This window comes from Phodopus roborovskii, unplaced genomic scaffold (genome assembly GCF_943737965.1).
Source record: "Phodopus roborovskii unplaced genomic scaffold, PHOROB, whole genome shotgun sequence".
Lineage (NCBI taxonomy): Eukaryota > Metazoa > Chordata > Mammalia > Rodentia > Cricetidae > Phodopus > Phodopus roborovskii.
The window spans coordinates 54751116-54770339 of NW_026126407.1; the positions used below are offsets into that span (position 1 = coordinate 54751116).

The following is a 19224-nucleotide window of genomic DNA, read 5'->3' on the forward strand; positions in this document are numbered from 1 at the left end:
AGCCACCCATTCCCAGTTAGTCTCTCTGCCTTCTACTTTTGGATAAAGATGTATGCACTAAGCTACGGCCTCAGCGCTCTGCCTGCCTGCCTGCCACCATGCTCCCTGCAGTGATGGTCATGGGTTCTAACCTTCTACAACTGTGAGCCCCAATTTTAACATTTCCTTTTTATAAGTGTCCTTGGTCATGGTGTTGTGTAACAGCAATAGAAAAGTAACCAAGACAGTTGTTAGGATCTTGAGGTCACACAAGGGCAGTGATATCATTGGTGACTATGACGTTGCCATTTGAATGGCAATGTCACATGAGGATGGTGACTTATATCATGATGCTGAGAGCAGTGTTGCCGTCTAATAACCATGGCCATGGAAGCCACTGACCCACCGGCAATTCAGGGAGCTCCTTCAGCCCAAGGCTCCCTGCCTCCCATCCCAGGGAGGGTTCTAGTGACTCCTCCCTGGGCACGGCCAAGCTCCGCACACACTGAGAGAACTCTCATCCCAGGCCTGGGGAGGGCAGATACCTGGCACCTGGCGTTTGCTGGGCACAGATGCAGAGGTGACCATCCAAGGGGATGACTGTGGTTTTGAGGGCTTTCTTACTGACTGCAGCTGCCACCCACCCCTCTTCCTGCGGGGGTCTCTTGTCAGCCCTGGAGAAGTGCGGGGACCAACGCTGCCAACCTGAGTGGTCTAGAGGGTCTCTGGGATGCATCTGCTAACATTTCCAAAGTGAGCCCCTCGTTGTACCAGAATGCCTTTCCTACAGAGAAGTAGGCCGGACTCTTCCCCACTCCCCTGCTCCCTCCCTCATTTCCCTCCCCCTCCCTCCTCCACCCCTCCACTCACACACTGGCTGGAGTGACCCACACTCTCAGGGAAACTTCCCTCCTTGGTGTTAGGCCCCCAGAGTCTCCCTGGCACTGCCCACTGTGCCCTCCCATCTGTGTCCAGGCTGTGTGAAGCTCAAGGCAACATTTGAGGGCCAGGAGCCCCACATGGCCCTGACTCTGCTTAGAGAAGTCATGCTGGAAGGCAGGGTTGCTCTGAAGAGCAAAGTATGCTGTGTCTCTGCTGTGCACCTTTACACGTGTTAACTAAGCTCTCTGATCCACCCGACCTTTCTCACAAAGAAGAGACAATGATCCAGAGGTCAGAACTGAGGACAAAATAAAGCCAGAGAAAACAGAGACTGGGACTGGGTTACAGAGCTCTGAGGTGGTAAGGATTGGCATTTATTTCAGGTGATATGAGCTCCACACTCCCTCTCCTCTTGCAGTCCAACACACACACACACACACACACACACACACACACACACACACACACACACACACACCATAGCAGAGTGAGCATTCCAGAAAGCACAAAGACAGCAGCCAGCAGAGTTCACCCGCGGTGGGCACCACAGCCCTCTGGCCTCTGTGAAGGGCGTTTGAGGAAGAAAAGGCTGTCGCTCACTGGGATGGGGCCAAAAGACTCTGGGCCTAAGGGGCCCACCAAACTCAGACAGCCTGGTCCTGCCCCTGTCTCAGGCTGAGCACTCGTGCGGCTGCCAGGAAGGCCACCCCAGTGAGCAGCTCCGAGACAAAGCTAATCCAGCCTAGGGCCAGGGACCAGCCAAAGCGGATGTCCACCTGGTCCAGCAGGGCCCTCTCCTCCAGGAGGCATGCTGCCTCTCGGAAGGCAGCCGCTGAGTAGGCGATGTAGATGCTGATTCCAGAGAGGGTCACCATGGCTGCAGGGAAGATAGCAAAGTCAGCCAGAGCCCTCTGGCCTGCCCCTCCTCCCTACTTTTTCTTCCCTCTTCTACTCCTTCACCCCCTCTCACCTCCTCCCTCCTCCCCTGCCTCCTCCTCTCACCCTTGTGAATGGAAACCCTGAATGGAAGCCCTGTCAGCAATCCGAACTGGTGGGTCCTTGAATGACAGGGAGGGCTGTACCGACCACAGGGCTTACAGTGCTGTCAGAGAGCACCAAGGCTTCCTTCATTCTGCTGGAATTGTTGCTTCATCGGGGCGTATTTGTGGAGACCTAAATCTATGTTCCCGGGCCATGTTAATTCATATTCAGCTTCAGAAACAAACTCATCTCCTATCCTTTTGACAAAAAGCTGCTGTTTTCCAAGTGCCTTCCCTTTCCTCTACCTCCCCCCTCCCTAACGCTGGCCCACCTCTTCCTCCCTCATCTTCCTCCCTCCACCTTCATCTCCTCTCTCTCCCTCCCTTCCTTCCCCTCTCCCCTTCTTCCTCCTCCTCCCCATCTCCCTCTATTGTGCCCGACTGTTCTCCCAGCCAAACTGCTGCCATCTTCAAGAGTTCTGCTGGGCCTGCACCCAAAACGTCACCAGGGCTGCCTTGAGGGGCAGAGAGTGTCACAGCACCCTCACCTGGGTATGTGGCCACCAGTTCTACCCTACTTACTCGTGGTCTTGGGGGGGATGAGAGGACGCAGGAAGGAGGGAAGGATTGGGGTGTGCTCCAGCCTTAGGGAGTTACCTCCCATGCTGCCTTCAGGCCTCCCAGTGCCTGCTTTAAGGACACCCTTTTCCCACCTGCAACCCCTCACCGGGTGCTCATAAACTCAGTGTCTCCCCTGGTGAACCTCGGTGGAATTGTACCTCACCGGGCCCTGAGAAGAGGGGTCACTGTGGCTTGCACCTCTCCCCGGGAGGGATTTTAGCAACACCCTCCTGTCTCCCACGCACGCATTCTCTTCCCACCACACATACCCCTTTACCTCCTCGTCTTTTCCTCCCTCCCTCCTCTCCCCCCCACCTACCCCCTCCCCCCAACCCAGCCAGGGGTCTCCCCAGCACCATCTGCACAGCCTGCTGAGCTGGACCGCTGCCTGCTGCAACTGTACCTCTTCCAGTCCTGCTCAGCTCTGCGAGCTGGTTCTGGATGAGCCTGGGCAGGCTATGCCCCGGGACTCCACAGCTTCCCAGCCACCCACAGCCTAGGTCTCAGTTTTTCCCTTGGGTCTGTCTTCAGGCTGTGGGTCCTGGAATGTGGACTCCAAGCCTGCTCTTCTTTCCCCTGGCACTTACTGTGCTGGCACACAGGTCTCCATAACATACTGGTTTCCTGCTTCGTGGTCCGGGATGGTGGGTACTGGCCACACTTGGGTTTTCTTTTGTTTGGGTTTTGTAATGCTGGTGATGGCAGGCAGAGCCTCTCACATGCTAGGCAAATGCTCTCACTGGACCCATTCCATTCTAGCCCCTATGAGGCTTTTTACTTTGAAGTATCATTAAATGAATAACTGAGCCCCTTGGTGGTGCCAGCTATATGCTAGTTTGCCTCCAGATCAGAAAGAGCCACCATCAGAGTCTTACCTGAGGGTACTGAGTGACGCCATAGCCAAGACCATGAATAACCATGGGTAGATAATGCTTCGTGTTATCTGTTCCTTGATTTTCTTCCTCTAAGTCTCTCTCTCTCTCTCTCTCTCTCTCTCTCTCTCTCTCTCTCTCTCTCTCTCTCTCTGTCTCTGTCTGTCTCTGCAGGGAGCCAGAGAAAACAACCTGGGCCATAGGTCTGCTTTCCTAAAGCATCTGCATCAGTTTAATTGGATTGGTTTAGTTTGGTTTAGTTAGGTTTGGATTAAGTATGGGTTTGGGTTTGGTTGGAGAATGTGGTTTGGATTTGGGTTTGAGGGGTATGGTTTGATTTGGTATTGGTTTTACGTTTTTAAGAGTTGCACTGTGTGGTATTATCTGGATTTCTACTTGAGATCCTCCAGCCTTAGCCTCCTGAGTGCTGGGGTGACAGGTGTGTACAGCCATGCCCTGTGTCACCTAACAAATATATATATATATATATATATATATATATATATATATATATCCACAGTATGATGTATGTGGTTGTAACATGTGTGCATATGTTGTTGGAGCAGTTTAAGAAGCTACTGAGCACATGCATTGCTTCACATGGCCTCTTTTATGGTGAAACACACAAATCTACCTACTCAGCCACATTCAAATGCAGTGTGTGTGTGTGTGTGTGTGTGTGTGTGTGTGTGTGTGTGTGCATGACATATGGACAATAGTCCCTGAACTTATCACTACTGCTAGTGAAGCTGAGAGCCATTCAAGCATCATGTCCCCAGTCCCCACCCGAAGCTTCTGCTCATGGTTTTATTCTGTCTTGCTGTGAGCGCTGCTTATTGAGAACCTGCAGCTGAATGAAATCATGAGCAATGTGTCCTGCTATGCCATGTCAGTCTGATTTCCCACATCAGATGCTCAGCAGAAGGCAGCGAAGGCAGTGGGTGTCAGGGTCTATTGTCAACCCACAACTCAAAGCTGGAAGCCAAGGACATCCATGGGAGACCAGAGGTGACAGACACAGCTCTTCAGCAAGGTGCTGGGGATGGCTCCCAAGGCTGTACCCTCTTCTTCCCTCCCTGGAATCAGAGATCTTGGGATCTCAAGCTAGAAACCTCTGCCTGTTCCATCTGATAGCATAATGGGGGAAAGCCTGTGCAGGAGTTGAGACCCTGCCCCTAAAGAGGGTTCCTGCACAGCACTCACCACTCATGCAACTATACAGCCTGGAGGCAGAGAGAAACCTACCTCCAAAGAGAAAGAGGGTCCCAGTGAGCAGAAGGAGGAGGTGGGCTCGGAGGAGGAAGCTGAGGAATCCAGTCATTCCCCCAAACACCATCATGATCAGGCTTAATGGCAACAAGATCACAAATGTCCCATGCATTGCTAGAAAGGGGAACCGGCACAGGGGGTTAGTAACATCAGTATTCTATAATTTGCATACATTTACCATGTGCCCCCAATAGTAGGAACACCGCAACTACTTCTATTAATAATAATAACAACAACAGTGGAAGAATTCTTTATATGCACGGTCTGTACTTACTCTCTATGACCTGTAGAGGGCAGTGCTGCATTATTTTTTCAGTGCAGCATCAAGAGACTGATATTCTAATGAGCATACAAATAACAAACAAACCTTTGTGATCAACACTGGGGCTCCTGGAAAATCTAGGCCCTTCTAGGCTAAGGACAGTTGCGAGAGGGTGAGCAGGTGAGAGGGCAGAGGACACGGAGAAAAGCCATTTTATAAACCCCTAAACCCACATTCTGTCGCTACCCCTGACCCTACCCCCAAATTACAGGAACCTCCTAGATTCAAGGCACATGACTCATTTCTCCTGGGGGAGGGGGGTGGATCTAGCCTCATCCCACATCCCAGAAGAAACTACACACCCAGAAGCCTTTGTGATCTTAATAATAAAACATTAATAAAATATCACACAGGGACCAGAGAGATGGCTCAGTGTTGAGAGCACTTGCTGCATCAGCCTTAATCTCTGCGTTCGACACACAGGTGGGAGAAGAGCAACTTCACAAAGGCTGTGGTAGACCTCACACACACACACACACACACACACACACACACACACCACACACCACACACATACACACACACCACACACACCACACACACACACCACACACACACATACACACATCACACACACACACCACACACATACACATACTCACACACACCACACACACACCATACCACACACACACGCATACACACCACACACACACCACAAACACACACACACCACACACACACACACCACAAACATACACACACCACACACATACACACACCACACACACACCACACACACACACCCACACCACACACACATACACACACACCACACACACCACAAACATACACACACCACACACATACACACACACCTCACACACACATACACACACCACACACACACCACACACATACACATACTCACACACACACACCACACACATACACATACTCACACACACACACCACACACATACACATACTCACACACACACACCACACACATACACATACTCACACACACACCACACACACACACACACCACACACACACACACACACACACACACACACACACCACACACACACCACACACACACCACACACACACCACACACATACACACACACACCACACACACACACCATACACACACCACACACACACACATACACACACACACCACACACACACACACACACACACACACACACACACACACACACACACACACACACACACCACACACACACCACACACATACACATACTCACACACACACACCACACACACACCACACACACCACAAACATACACACACACACCACACACACACCACAAACATACACACACCACACACATACACACACCACACACACCACACCACACACACATATACACACACACACCACACACACACACCACACACATACACACACACCACACATACACAAACCACACACCACACACATACACACATACACACACACCACACACACCACACACACACACACCACACACACACCACACACACACACCACACACACATATACACACACACCACACACACACATACACACACCACACACACACACCACACACATACACATACTCACACACACACACACCACACACACACCACACACACACACGCATACACACCACACACACACCACAAACATACACACACACCACACACACACACACACACCACACACACATACACACACACCACACACACCACAAACATACACACACCACACACATACACACACACACCTCACACACACATACACCACACACACACCACACACATACACACATACACACACACCACACATACACACACCACACATACACATATCACACACACACACCACACACATACACACACCACACACATACACAAACCACACACCACACACCACACACATACACACACCACACACACACCACACACACACACCACACACATATACACACACACACCACACACACACCACACACATACACACACCACACACATACACACACACACCACACACACACACCACACACACACCACACACACACACACACACACACACACACACACACACACATATACACACACACCACACACACACACATACACACACCACACACACACACCACACACATACACATACTCACACACACACACACCACACACACACCACACACACACACCACAAACATACACACACACACCACACACACATACACACACACCACACACACCACAAACATATACACACCACACACATACACACACACACCTCACACACACATACACCACACACACACACCACACACATACACATACTCACACACACACCACACACATACACACACACCACACATACACACACCACACATACACACACCACACACACACACCACACACATACACACACCACACACATCACACACACACACCACACACACACACCACACACACATACACACACATACCACACACACACCACAAACATACACACACCACACACATACACAAACCACACACCACACACCACACACATACACACACCACACATACACACACCACACACACACACCACACACATACACACACCACACACATCACACACACACACCACACACACACACATACACACACATACCACACACACACCACAAACATACACACACCACACACATACACAAACCACACACCACACACCACACACATACACACACACCACACCACACACATATACACACACACCACACACACATACCACACACACCACACACACCACACACACACACCACACACATACCACACACATACACACACCACACACATACACACACACCACACACACACACACACCACACACACACCACACACACACACCACACACACACCACACACACACACTACACACACACATACAACACATATACACAACACACATACCACACACCACAGGTACACAGTAACAAGATTTTGAAGCCCTGTCCTTCAGGCTGCCTCTGACATAATCTGGGGCCTTGACTATGGTGTGGGCACTAGAGATTCAAACAGGTCCTCAGGCCAGAGCAGCAAGCACTTAACTGACTTAAGCTGTCTCCTCAGTCAACCAGGATGGCTTAAACCCAGCAGTTGAATAGACAGTGTCTGCTATGAGCCCAGATCCACAGTCCAGAGACAAAGATAAACAATTCACAGACAGTACCCCCTGTGGGTAAACTGATAGAGTGTGCACAGAAATTAACATCCAGATCACAGTGCTTCTAAGAGCCAGACAAGCCATTAAATCACCTGCCTCAACCACAGCCACACCAGGACTCAGACAGCTGGGACAAGTGTGCGTCCCCATTGTCTCAGGATGTACCCAGCCAGGCTGCCACACCCCCTCCCGGGGCTCTAGTGTGCACCCCCTCATCTGAAAGCCCAGGGGCCATGGCAAGCCAGGATGAAGCTTTGCAAACCTGTTTTCTCCTATGTTAAATGGAGAGCCAACAAATATCTCATCCTCTAAGCCTGTATGTTGAGACTCAGAAGAAAAAAAAATCAACCATCAAAGGGTTGGGGGGATGGTTCAGTATTTAGTGACTGCTGTGCAAACACAGGGATTGAGTTGGAACCTTAGCATTTAGAGAAAGTGGGGTGCAGCAGCACAAATTTGTAACCCCATGCTGGGGAGAGGTAGAAAGATGGGTTCTTGTAGCTGCTGGCCAATCAGTGTAACTTGCAGTGCTGGCCAGTTACACTGTCTCAAAAACTAAGGAAGAGAGGCCTTTAATCCCAGTGGATCTTTGTGAGTAACTTCAAGGCCAAGTCTGGTCTATAGACTGAGTTCCAGGACAGGCTCCAAAGCTACACAGAGAAACACTGTCTCAAGGGAAAAAATAATAATAATAAAATAAATAAGGTAGAGAGCAATAAAAGAAGACACCGGACATCAACATCTGGTCCCACCTTGCCAATTATAACCCAGTGTAGGAGAGGGACTTAAGTAACAAAGGGTGGGGACAGCTGTGGAGCCAGGAGATGTGCCCAAATCAACTCCTACTCTTTGATAACCACCTGCATTTCTGCAGCTTCCAGATCTAATGTCCAGCTGCATGGTGTGAAAGCTGGAAAGATGGCTCTGGGGGTGTGGCTCCATTGAGTGCTTGCCTGTCATTTGGCAAGCACCAAATAAAACCAGGCTTGGTTCTCAAAAAGAATTTTAGAGCCAGTCCCACCCTCCACCCCCAAACTGAAGAGATGAGTTGTCAGTTCAGAGCATCAGAACCTGTTTAAGCCAGGTTCAAGTCCAAGCTCCCACGAGACAACTAACAAACATTTGCAACTCCAATTCTAAGGGGGTCTGGTTCTAAGCTCTTCTGGCCTCCATGTGTACTGCACACATAGACAAGACACCCATACACATAAAATTCAAAAATAATTATCTCAAAAACAAAAGGTTGAAACCAGACATTGTAGTATATGCCTATAATCCCAGCAGTAGGGAGGTAGGGGCAGAAGGATCCAAAATTCAAGGTCATCCTTGGCTACACAGTTCATTCATGGCCAGCCTGCACTACCCAAGACACTGCCAAAACAAAAAGCACCAGGAATTTATCTGCTAAGTTGTAGAGGCGAGGGCAGCAGTTAGCAGCACAGGGCATTGCTTGGCTCAGCTCCAGGCTCTACGGCCATGCCTGCCTCTTCTCTGAGCTTTTCTTCTCATAGAACACACTCATCCTGGGCTTTGCAGCCCGTCACATTAACCCAAGAGGACCTCCCTTGAGATCCTCAACTATGTCTGCACTGTTGCTTTCCCCAAATAAAGTCACTCTCCAATTCTGGAGCTGAGGGCATGAGCACATCTTTTGTAAATGTGTTCATTTAACGTGGGGGACATGCCATGGCACGCATGCAGAGGTTAGAGGACAATTGTGTGGAGTTGGTTGTCTCTTTCCACCCATACATGGAAGTGTGAATATGAACCTTGTCCCCAGCTGGTGGCACTGTGTGGGGAGGTTGAGGAACCTTTGGAATTGCCCAGCCGGAAGGGGTTCATCACAGAGGTCTGGTGGGCTTTGAGCTTTTACAGCCTGACCTCCTTCCTTTCCCACTCAGTCCTTGCTTCCTTTGTGTGGAGCCAGCCTCCTACTCCTGCCCCCATGCCGCCCTGCCTGCTGCCATGTCTTCCTCACTGTGATGGACTCTATCCCTCTGAGACTGTGAGCCAAATAGGCCTTTTGTCCCTTGAGTTGTCCTTGCTATGTTTATTCAATCACAGCAACAGAAAAGAAACTAACACACATGGGTTCTAGGTATGAAACCCGGGTCCCAAGGTTTGTGAGGCAAGTGCTCTTCCCTCTTGTAGCCATGCATAATTTTTGTTAGTGTCATCATTTTTTAGTGCAGCATCATCTACTACACTACCGTACTGCCATACCTTCAGTGACATACAGTAGGAGCATCGTATATGCCAGGAGTAGGTGCTCAATAGATGGTAGCATTGTTGCATTATAGATGGCTATACGGTGTTACTATAGAACTGGGTACTGTACTGGCCATGGTTAGCATGTGTCCCCACTTGGTCCCCACTTATGTCTATCACGGAGTGATGGGAACAGCAGGATCAGAGGCCTGGAGTGAGGTCTGAAGTTGGGGTATGCCTTTCAAGGACATTGCCAGGCTCTGGCCTCTTTCTCACCCTTACATCCTGGCTGTTTAAGTGAGCAGTTTTGCTTGGGCCTGTGTTCCCATCACAGTAAGTCACCACAGCCCCAAAGTGACGGGCCCAGTTGCAAGTACAGTGTGACCTTGGAAACCATGAGCAAAAATGGACTTTCTGTCCCCGTGAGTTGATCACATCAGGTGCTCTAGTAAGGGAGCCTGATTAATCCAGCTGGGGAGCTACACCGGCATCAGGCGGCCATAACGTTCTGTAACCAGCATGCTGCATGCCCATTCCTCTGCGGCTTCCTGGTCTAAGCACATTGATCTTTCTTCTTACAGAACTTTATGTATGCACATGAATGGCTAGCCATTTTCATCCTATCGCCAAGCTTTCTTTTTCAGTGCTTCAAACAAACATGACACATATCTTCTGAGAAACATCATACAGATTCCAGCAGAATCAACTTTTTCAATGCTTTGACATGGGGTTGGCTTTCCCTAGAGCCCCCAAAAGGCTGTCTTCACACCCAGCCTTCCCTCTCCCAAAGAGTTGAGTCTCTGCATTTGTCAGATTTCTATTAAGAGGAAAAAACTGAAAAGAAAGATTGATTTGGGCTCAAAGTTCCCAAAGTTTCAGCCCATGGTCACATGGCCCCCTGGCTTTCAGACTGGTGACAGGGCAGAAATGTCATAGCCCAAGAGGCCAATGCAGTGACTCCTCAGCCACTTCCTCCAACCAGCTCAACAACCTAAATCTCATTCAGTTCAAACTTATCCACAGATTTGTTCATGGATAGATACAGCTAGTGCCTCGCCATCCGGTGACCTCTCTGTCCTCCCTCGCCATCTGGTGACTTTGGTAAGTGAGACCATGAGAGGAGACCCCATATCTGAACCATGACAGACTGGCTGCAGGCTCTGGCCTCTCTCTCTGCATCCCACCTTGCCGACAGCAACTCTGAGGAAATCATACGTTATCTCCCTCCTGCTCCTCCTGCTCCCAGAGCCTCTCCACATTGAGTGTTTTATGTCCTACTCCCTGTTTCCACCCCCGCACTTCCATTTTCATTTTGTACCCAGCTTCATTTTAATTTTCCACACTACTGCAGCGGCCTGCATCCAGAACTCCAGGAAACCCAATCAGGTGTTTTTTTTTTTTTTTTCACCGGAATTTCAAGGCCTCACAGAGGCCAGGTCCAATCCTCAGTCAGCCTCTCCTGCCGGCTTGTTTGCTGAGAAAGCATTTGACCCTCTGAGTCTGCCTGATCATGGTCACCGACTCTGAAGAGACATGAAGACGGGCCTAGACAGAACAGGCAGTCCTCCCTCCAAAACTGCAGGCCTTCTGGCTGTTTATGGAGCACACTGGCCCAATCCTGTCTCCTGTTCCCTCGTTTCCACTTGCTTTTCCTCTTCAGTCTCATGTCTGAGGCAGAATAGCCTGAAACTCTGATCTCACACACATGTGTGAGTGCATGTATGTGCCTGTGTGTTTTTACATGTTCCTGTGTGTGCAGGTCTGAGTGCACCTGTGTGACGTATATGTAGAGACCAGAGGTCAACCTCAGGTATCTTCGAAGGACCTTCGAAGGTTTGGTTTTTGAGAGTCTCACACTGGCCTGGAACTCATGGATTCAGCTCAGCTGGATGGACAGAGAACCCCAGGGGTCCACCTGTCTCTTGTCTATCTGCCTACTAATAATACTAGAGTGACAAGTGTGCCTGCTAGTATTGGGGTGACACACCTGGTGGGGAGTTCTGAGGGGGTTATGAATTTTGTTTTGGTTGTTGTTTGATTGGGATTTTGTAGATTCTGGGTATTGAACTCAGGTCCTCATACTTACATGTCAAGTGCTTTACCTACTGGGCCAGCCCCCAGGTCCTCTGGTCTTCTTGTACACACATTGCACAGCATCATTCCAACAGAGTAGAAGTAAACTGCCAGGGTTCAAGTCCCAGACCTGCCAGCTACTGTGCAAACTTAAGTAACTCACCCTCTCTGTGCCATATGTTTCTTCACCTACAAAGGTGGGCGTGATAATGTGCATAATATTGACCACCTCATGGGCTGTTGTGGAGATTAAATCAGTTGATACATGTGAAGAAATCAGAGCAGGCCAGAGCAGCTAGGAGTGAAATAAATATATACTGAATAAATCAGTGTGTCAGGTGGGGAGATGGCCCAGAGGGTGAAATGCCTGCTATGCAAGTGTGAGGACCCAAGTTTAAAACCCAGCATCCATCCACACCAAGGCCAAGTATGGCATCACCCATGTGTAACCCCACAGGTTGGGCAAGAAGGGAAATCTGGTCACTGGAACTCACTGCTAGTTGTCTGGCTGAAGCAGGAAGTTCCAGATTCAGGGAGAGACTATATATATATATATGCAGAAGACACCAACATCAACTTATGGCCTCCACATGTATATGCCTGGCATGTACACCTTCATGCACACACACACCAACCACACGTGCACACACAAAATATTCTTTTTAAAAGCTTTGTCATTGTGTATGCATGTGTGTATATGCATTTTCATGGGTGCCAAGGACAAAACTCAAGCCCTCAGGCTTGCACAGCAAGCACTTTACCCACTGAGCAATCTTACCTCCCCCCCCCAAAATCTCTACAAATAAATAAATAAATAAATTTCCAATGACTAGTTCTATTTTCCAAGTGAGAAGCTGGAGGCTCAGGGATGTAATAAAGATTTAAGCATTAATTGTGTCCCTGTTATATACAGATCCTATCCCTGTGTCTTTGCATCTTGGATCTCATTTCGTCCCAGAGAAACCCACTCTCAGACACAGGTGATTGCTAGGAATTCATACGGGAGGGTAAGCTACAATCAAGAAACCTCTCTCTCAGTCCATTGTCTTTAAGGTGCTGATGCCATCTCCATCCCTTTATTAAGAATGTCCACAAGGCCAGGTGTGGTAGCCTAGGACTTTAATCCCTGCACTCAGGAGGCAGATGCAGGGGGAATTCGGGGCAAGCCTAGTCTACAGATGAGTTCCAGGACAACCTAGAAAGTGAAAACAAATTTTAAGAGATAAAGAATGGCTACGTGGTTCAACTTGGCTAATCAGCACACAGCATCTTATTAGCTTTAGCCAGTTGGCTCAACACAAAAGCATATGATCCGATCTGGTCCAATGGGATAGCCCATTCTTCTGGGTTGCTGGACTCAGCCCAAACATACCCCTGTCCAAAGCAAAGCTCACAGAGGATCCCTCAAAAACGTGTGCCAGCCATTCCTCCTCATCTTTATGTTGGCATAATTGATGTTTTTGTCAGTTGCCACAAAAGATTACTGGCTGACACCCCTAGAACACTGGCTGTCCACCGAAACTCTTGAAAAGTGTTGATGACCTCATTGCCATCAAATGCACTGGCCCAGAGTGAATCTGGAAGCCAAAATAAATATTCAAGACAGGGTATCAGGACATTGTTACTAAGGGACGTGCCTCTGGAGGCTGAACTAAATGGTTTTCGTCTAAGAAGAAACTCTTAAGGAGGAATTATATAGACCTGGTTGGCTGGTGGGTATGTGGGGAGGAGGGGGTTTCTTGATTCTTGGTTGAAGTGGGAAAATCCACCCTAAATGTAGAAGGCATTATTTCATGCACATGGTCCCTCACTATATAAAATAGTGGTTCTCAACCTTCCTAATGCTATGACCCTTTAATATAATTCCTTGTGTTGTGGTGACCCCCAGCCATAAAATTATTTTTGTTGCTACTTCATAACTGTAATTTTGCTACTACTATGAATTGTAATGCAAACATCTGTGTTTTCCATTTGTCTAAGGCAACCTCTGTGAAAGAGTGGTTTGATCCCTCAAGGGGTCTGGACCTTCAGGTTGAGAAATGCTATTGGACACAAAGCTCTAAGTTCCTGCCTTGACTTCCTCACAGCAACAACTGTAAACTGGAACTGTGAGCCAAACAAACCCTTTCTCCCCTAAGTTGCTTTTCATCGGGGTGTTTGTCACAGAAATGGAAGGAGAACAGATGGCTTTCTCTGTCCCTGACTGGATGAGGTGAGGAGCTGAGCCATCTGCTCATTCGCTCCTCCCCAGAAGGCCAAGGGAATCATGAGGCAGTGGTGATGGGGTTTGCCTGACCACTCTGCTGCTGTGGTCAGGATACACTGAAGTGGTCCCCTGGCAGGCTTGAGTTATCTGACCATCCATGCCCACCAGGATCAGCTTAGGGGGCTGACTCAGAACAAGCCTGTGGTCAACCTGTCTCTCTGGCCCATCCATGCAGCAGATCTTTAAATGACTGGAACATCTTTACATCATAAAGAGCTTGGACTAAACACAAAATTCATTTATGGAAGAAAACCAATTCTGAGAAAAAGCTCTCTCTGGGGGTGATCTGCAATGAGTGTGCAGTCCAAAGGGGCAGCTTGTCCTCATTCCTGGATAATACAATAGAAACAACAGTAGCCTCAGCGCCTGGCTGTATATGTATGTAATCAAGCACTCGCCACCCTGGGCTTTTTAAAGGCAACTCTCAGATTCTGTCATCACTTTAAGGTTAGAAGGAGGCCATCAAGATGGCTCAGTGGGTAAAGTGCTTGACATGCAATCCCAGAACCCACATAAAGATAGAGAGACCCAATTCATGAAATTGTCCTTTGATCTACACATAGACATCACACACAATAATAATAAACATGCTTTTTTTTAAAGCTCTCTGTGTAGTGAGGAGGTTAAACAAACAAACAAACAAACAAAAAGATTAGAAAGAAAATGGCCAGTGCCCTCAACACAAAGGATCCAGACAAGTGAAGGAAATGCCCAAGGTCACGTGTGTCACATGGACACGGTAGTGAAGTGTTTAGACTTGCATGGGGGTGAAATGCCAAGGAAGCTGTTTCTCAACATTAGGAAAAAAGCAGGGCTGTTTCAGGAACAAGGCAAAGGGATGCCAGGCCAGTGTCATCTACCTGCAGCTGTTGGAGTCATCTATAAGCAGGACAAGGTGACTGAATGATAGCTCCCAACCCCAGCAAAGGGTCAAGATAAGAAAGAGTCTGGAAGGGGTTGTAGTGGGGAAAGTGGATGATTGCTTAGAGCTTGCCATAAGCCTGTCAAGCCCTTCTTTGAGGCAATATGTTGCCTTGCACATACACAACTAAAAAGCAAAGTAAGCTCCTAAGTGGTGTTCATTTTACACATGCCATCTCTTGGTTCATCATGGTTATTATTATTCCCACTCCACCCCATGGTTGGGGATAGAACCCAAGACCTTGCACAGGCTAGGCACCTTACTGAGCTATACCCCAGACCTTTTTAAATTATTAATTTAGTTTAGGTTGCCAGGCTAACATCAAACTCACATTGGAGCCCAGCAGTCTTTGGTCTTCCTGCCTCAGCCTCCTGATGTATCATGTATCTTTGTTCCACTTTGTGAACAAAACAAAAGGCCAAAAAAATCTACTCTGGCATCAAGAATCAGAGAAGAACTGAGTTAGGACGGGATCCTCCTCTCCCCTACTTCAAACACAGAATGCTAGATGATTCTTGAAGCAGAGCTCAGACCTCCTCTCCCCTACTTCAAACACAGAATGCTAGATGATTCTTGAAGCAGAGCTCAGACAGCAGCCAAAGCACCTCTCAATGCCGCTAGAGAAGCTGACTGTACCAATACTCTCCTCAGCCCTCACACAGGGGTGACCCTCTCAGCCCACACAGGGGTGACCCCCTCAGCCCATACAGGGGTGACCAAAGGAAACCACTGGCAGTGGGAATGAACACAAAGGTGTGCTGGAGCTGACTGAGGAGAAGCTCACAAGAGCTAGATGAGATTTGGGGAACTTTGTGAGCCAGGTAATAGAATGCTGACAATTTAAAATTGGTCACAGTGGAAATATTTACACCACAGAAATAGATGAGTACTATGAATTAAGGGCATTTAAATTTTTTCCAAGCATGCTACTGAACTTGGGAGAAACAGTTATGATCCATTCATCTATTCATACATCCACCCATCCACTCATCCATCCATTCACCCATCTAGTCATTCACTAATCCATCCATCCATTCACTCACTCATCCATCTATCTAGTCATTCACTCATCCAGTCATTCATTCAACCTTCCATCCATTCATTCACAGGCCCAGCCACTCATAGACACACACACACACACACACACACACACACACACACACACACAAATTTTGACCCATAATATAGCTTGCATTTACTCTCATATTCATTCAACAGACTTAACGCTTTGTGCTAAGTGCTAAGTATTGACAATTCAACAGTGGGCCTGCCTTCGTGGACTTTACAAACTAACAAGAGAATTGGATTCTACATCCAAAATATTCTCTTTACAATGAGAAGGAAGTTAGCCAAGCTAAGCAGGTAGGCAGGAGCAGAGAGGCACCAGGAAGAGGAAATGGCATGTGCAAAGTTCTATGGCAGGATGAAGCCTGGGATGGAGAGCGAAGTACTAGGCAAGAAATGAGACACAGAGACCAGCTTCTGGTCACTTCCTAAGACTCAGGCTGTCTGCCCTAGACTACCCACATCCAAGATCTATGGATTTCCACTCTCATTTCCTCCTCAGGCTCTTCCCGGACTCAGTTTCCAGGTGAAAGCCAAAAATGGAAGCACCAGGCCTGGTGCTACGGGCCTATAATCCCAGCTACTCAAGCTGAGGAAGGAGAATTGCAAATCCAAGGCCTGATGGGGCTACAGAGTGTGTTCAAGGTCAGGCTAGAAAACTGAGACTGTTCAAAATAAAAACTAAAAAGAAGGAACATGGTATAGGGACAGAGTTCGGTGGAAGAGCATTTGCCTGGTACAAGCATGGCACTGGATTCAGTGCTCAGTACTGAATGGGAGTGGGGTGGAGGGAAGATTACAGTACCAACTTCACAGAGACAACAAAGAAAAGCTGCTGGCTCCGTGTCTGCACAACTCTAAGTCTCAATAAATGAAACCACTCCCTTTGTTCCCTTCCTTCCACAAGTGCCATTCGGCCCTTTTCCCCTCTTGTGTGGATCCTCTCTTCTCTAAGGAGTCTCGGGCGCTGTGGGAGGTGCTGGGAAAGGCGGCTACCAGCAAGGCACAGGCAATGGCCCTCAGACAATGGCCCTTTCTCCACCTTCTAAGCACCTGCCTTGAATGGCCTCACACCCTTCCTACTGGCAAGCTGGCCCTCTTGTCTAGGAAACAAGTCTTCTCATTTGGCCTTTAGCATCCAACGATGTTCAGACACAGGTGTGGGCTTCCCCACCTTCTTTCATGCTGATTGCCACGGAAATGCAATTGCTCCAGTAGCGAGGACCTCTCTCCGCAACAACTCTTTGAGAGCTTAGAGGGCATAGCCTGGATTTGAGTTCTCATTCACCAAGTTGTTTGGTACGTAGGACTGTCACTTGGTTGGATGAATTCTACACAGATTCTGGGTAGAGCAAGAGGGGCCCCGCCCCCTGCCATAGCACCCCCCACCCCACCCCCACCCCGCTCTTGTCTCAGGCCTGGTGGTCAAAGGCCACCCAATGCCATCACGAACACTGCAGTTCAGGAACCCAAGTTTAAAGAAGAGCACCCAAACTGAGAGGCTGAAAGAGGCTCTTCTCTCCCTCCATCCATCCAGTATCCCCAGACTTACTGAGAAGCTGTCGGCTGGAGTCGCTGACCGTCACATTCTCCTGCCAGAAGGGGTTCATCAGCGGCGTGCAGGAACTCTGGACTGGTGGGAGGGAGGAGTTCAAGGGGAGGACCCTGGCATTCTCTCTCCCGCAAAGCCTTCCTAGATGTCTCCCACCCAAGAAAGCAAACCGAACACTGCATTTGTGAGCCGAGCTGGACAAAGCCGGGAGCACTTGCGCAAGCCTCTGTCCACCCTCCCCGCACCTCTAAGTGCTTGGCCCTATAAGCTTGGAGGCTGAGCCAAGCAACAGGTCCCAGGCTTGCAAGTATGGCACCTCGACCCTTACCCCGGCAAGTCCGCCAGAGACCGGAGTGGGAGCTCAGAGGCTCCGGCTGGCTGCGGTTGGCGGGTCCCTGGCCCTGCGCCCCCGGACTGCTCTTCTCCAGCCTCTCGGTGTCGATGATGTACCAGAAGTCGGTGCCGATGGCGGCCGCCAGCAGCACGAAACTGAGTGCCCCACTCAGTGCCGCCGCGCCTGCCAGAGCACCCAGGCGCACCCGCATCTCCCAGCGTAGGACCCCTAGCCGCCGCCGGCTCCTGCCCAGGCTCCCCGTCTGTTCGCTGCACCCCAGATTCTCCAGCGCGGATCTAGAGCCCGGCTCAAACTCTGGCTCCACCACCCTCACCTGAGCATCACACTCGCACGTGTCCCGGCTCGGACCCACGATTTCAGAGATCCCTGTCCTCTCAGACCTCCTCCTTGGTGTCTTCGGACCCTCTCTGGAGCTGGGATCCCAGACCAGCCCAGTCGCTGCCTCCTCACTCAGTTCTACCCTGTGTCGGAAGCACAGTTCCAGCGCCTTATACCTTCTTGCTCAGCACTTTTCTCCCCAGACCTCCACTGCCTCAAGCTCCATGAACGCCCCAGCTGCTCCCCACCTCTGTCAGCTTCAGCTCTCCTCGCTGTCCCCACACCTCTGCCTTGACCCCCCCCCCCAACCGCAGCTCAGGTCTGCTACCTCTACTATGTTTCCCACAGCTCTGGTTCAGGGCCAGTGTGCTAAAACCTC

The 19224-nt window shown here is 49.4% G+C and overlaps 1 protein-coding gene across 1 annotated transcript; it reads right to left on the reverse strand.

Moving 5' to 3' along the window:
- Positions 1–1504: 1504 nt before the first annotated feature.
- On the reverse strand, positions 1505–18738 carry Tmem114 (transmembrane protein 114). Its single transcript, XM_051181582.1, has 4 exons — positions 18501–18738; positions 18173–18253; positions 4580–4717; positions 1505–1738 (listed from the first exon to the last, which is right to left on the reverse strand). The coding sequence occupies exons 1-4, from the start codon at positions 18715–18717 to the stop codon at positions 1506–1508; spliced, it is 669 nt and encodes a 222-aa protein (XP_051037539.1). The 5' UTR covers positions 18718–18738; the 3' UTR covers position 1505.
- Between the last annotated feature and the right edge of the window lie 486 nt (positions 18739–19224).

Excerpts from the sequence above, each read along its gene's own strand:
- Tmem114 (XM_051181582.1), bottom strand. The coding sequence starts at position 18,717 with ATGCGGGTGCGCCTGGGTGCTCTGGCAGGCGCGGCGGCACTGAGTGGG. Across the intron at positions 4,718-18,172 it reads CTCCAGCCGACAGCTTCTCA|CAATGCATGGGACATTTGTG; the intron begins GTAAGTCTGGGG and ends TCCCCTTTCTAG. Across the intron at positions 1,739-4,579 it reads GACCCTCTTTCTCTTTGGAG|CCATGGTGACCCTCTCTGGA; the intron begins GTAGGTTTCTCT and ends TCTTCCCTGCAG.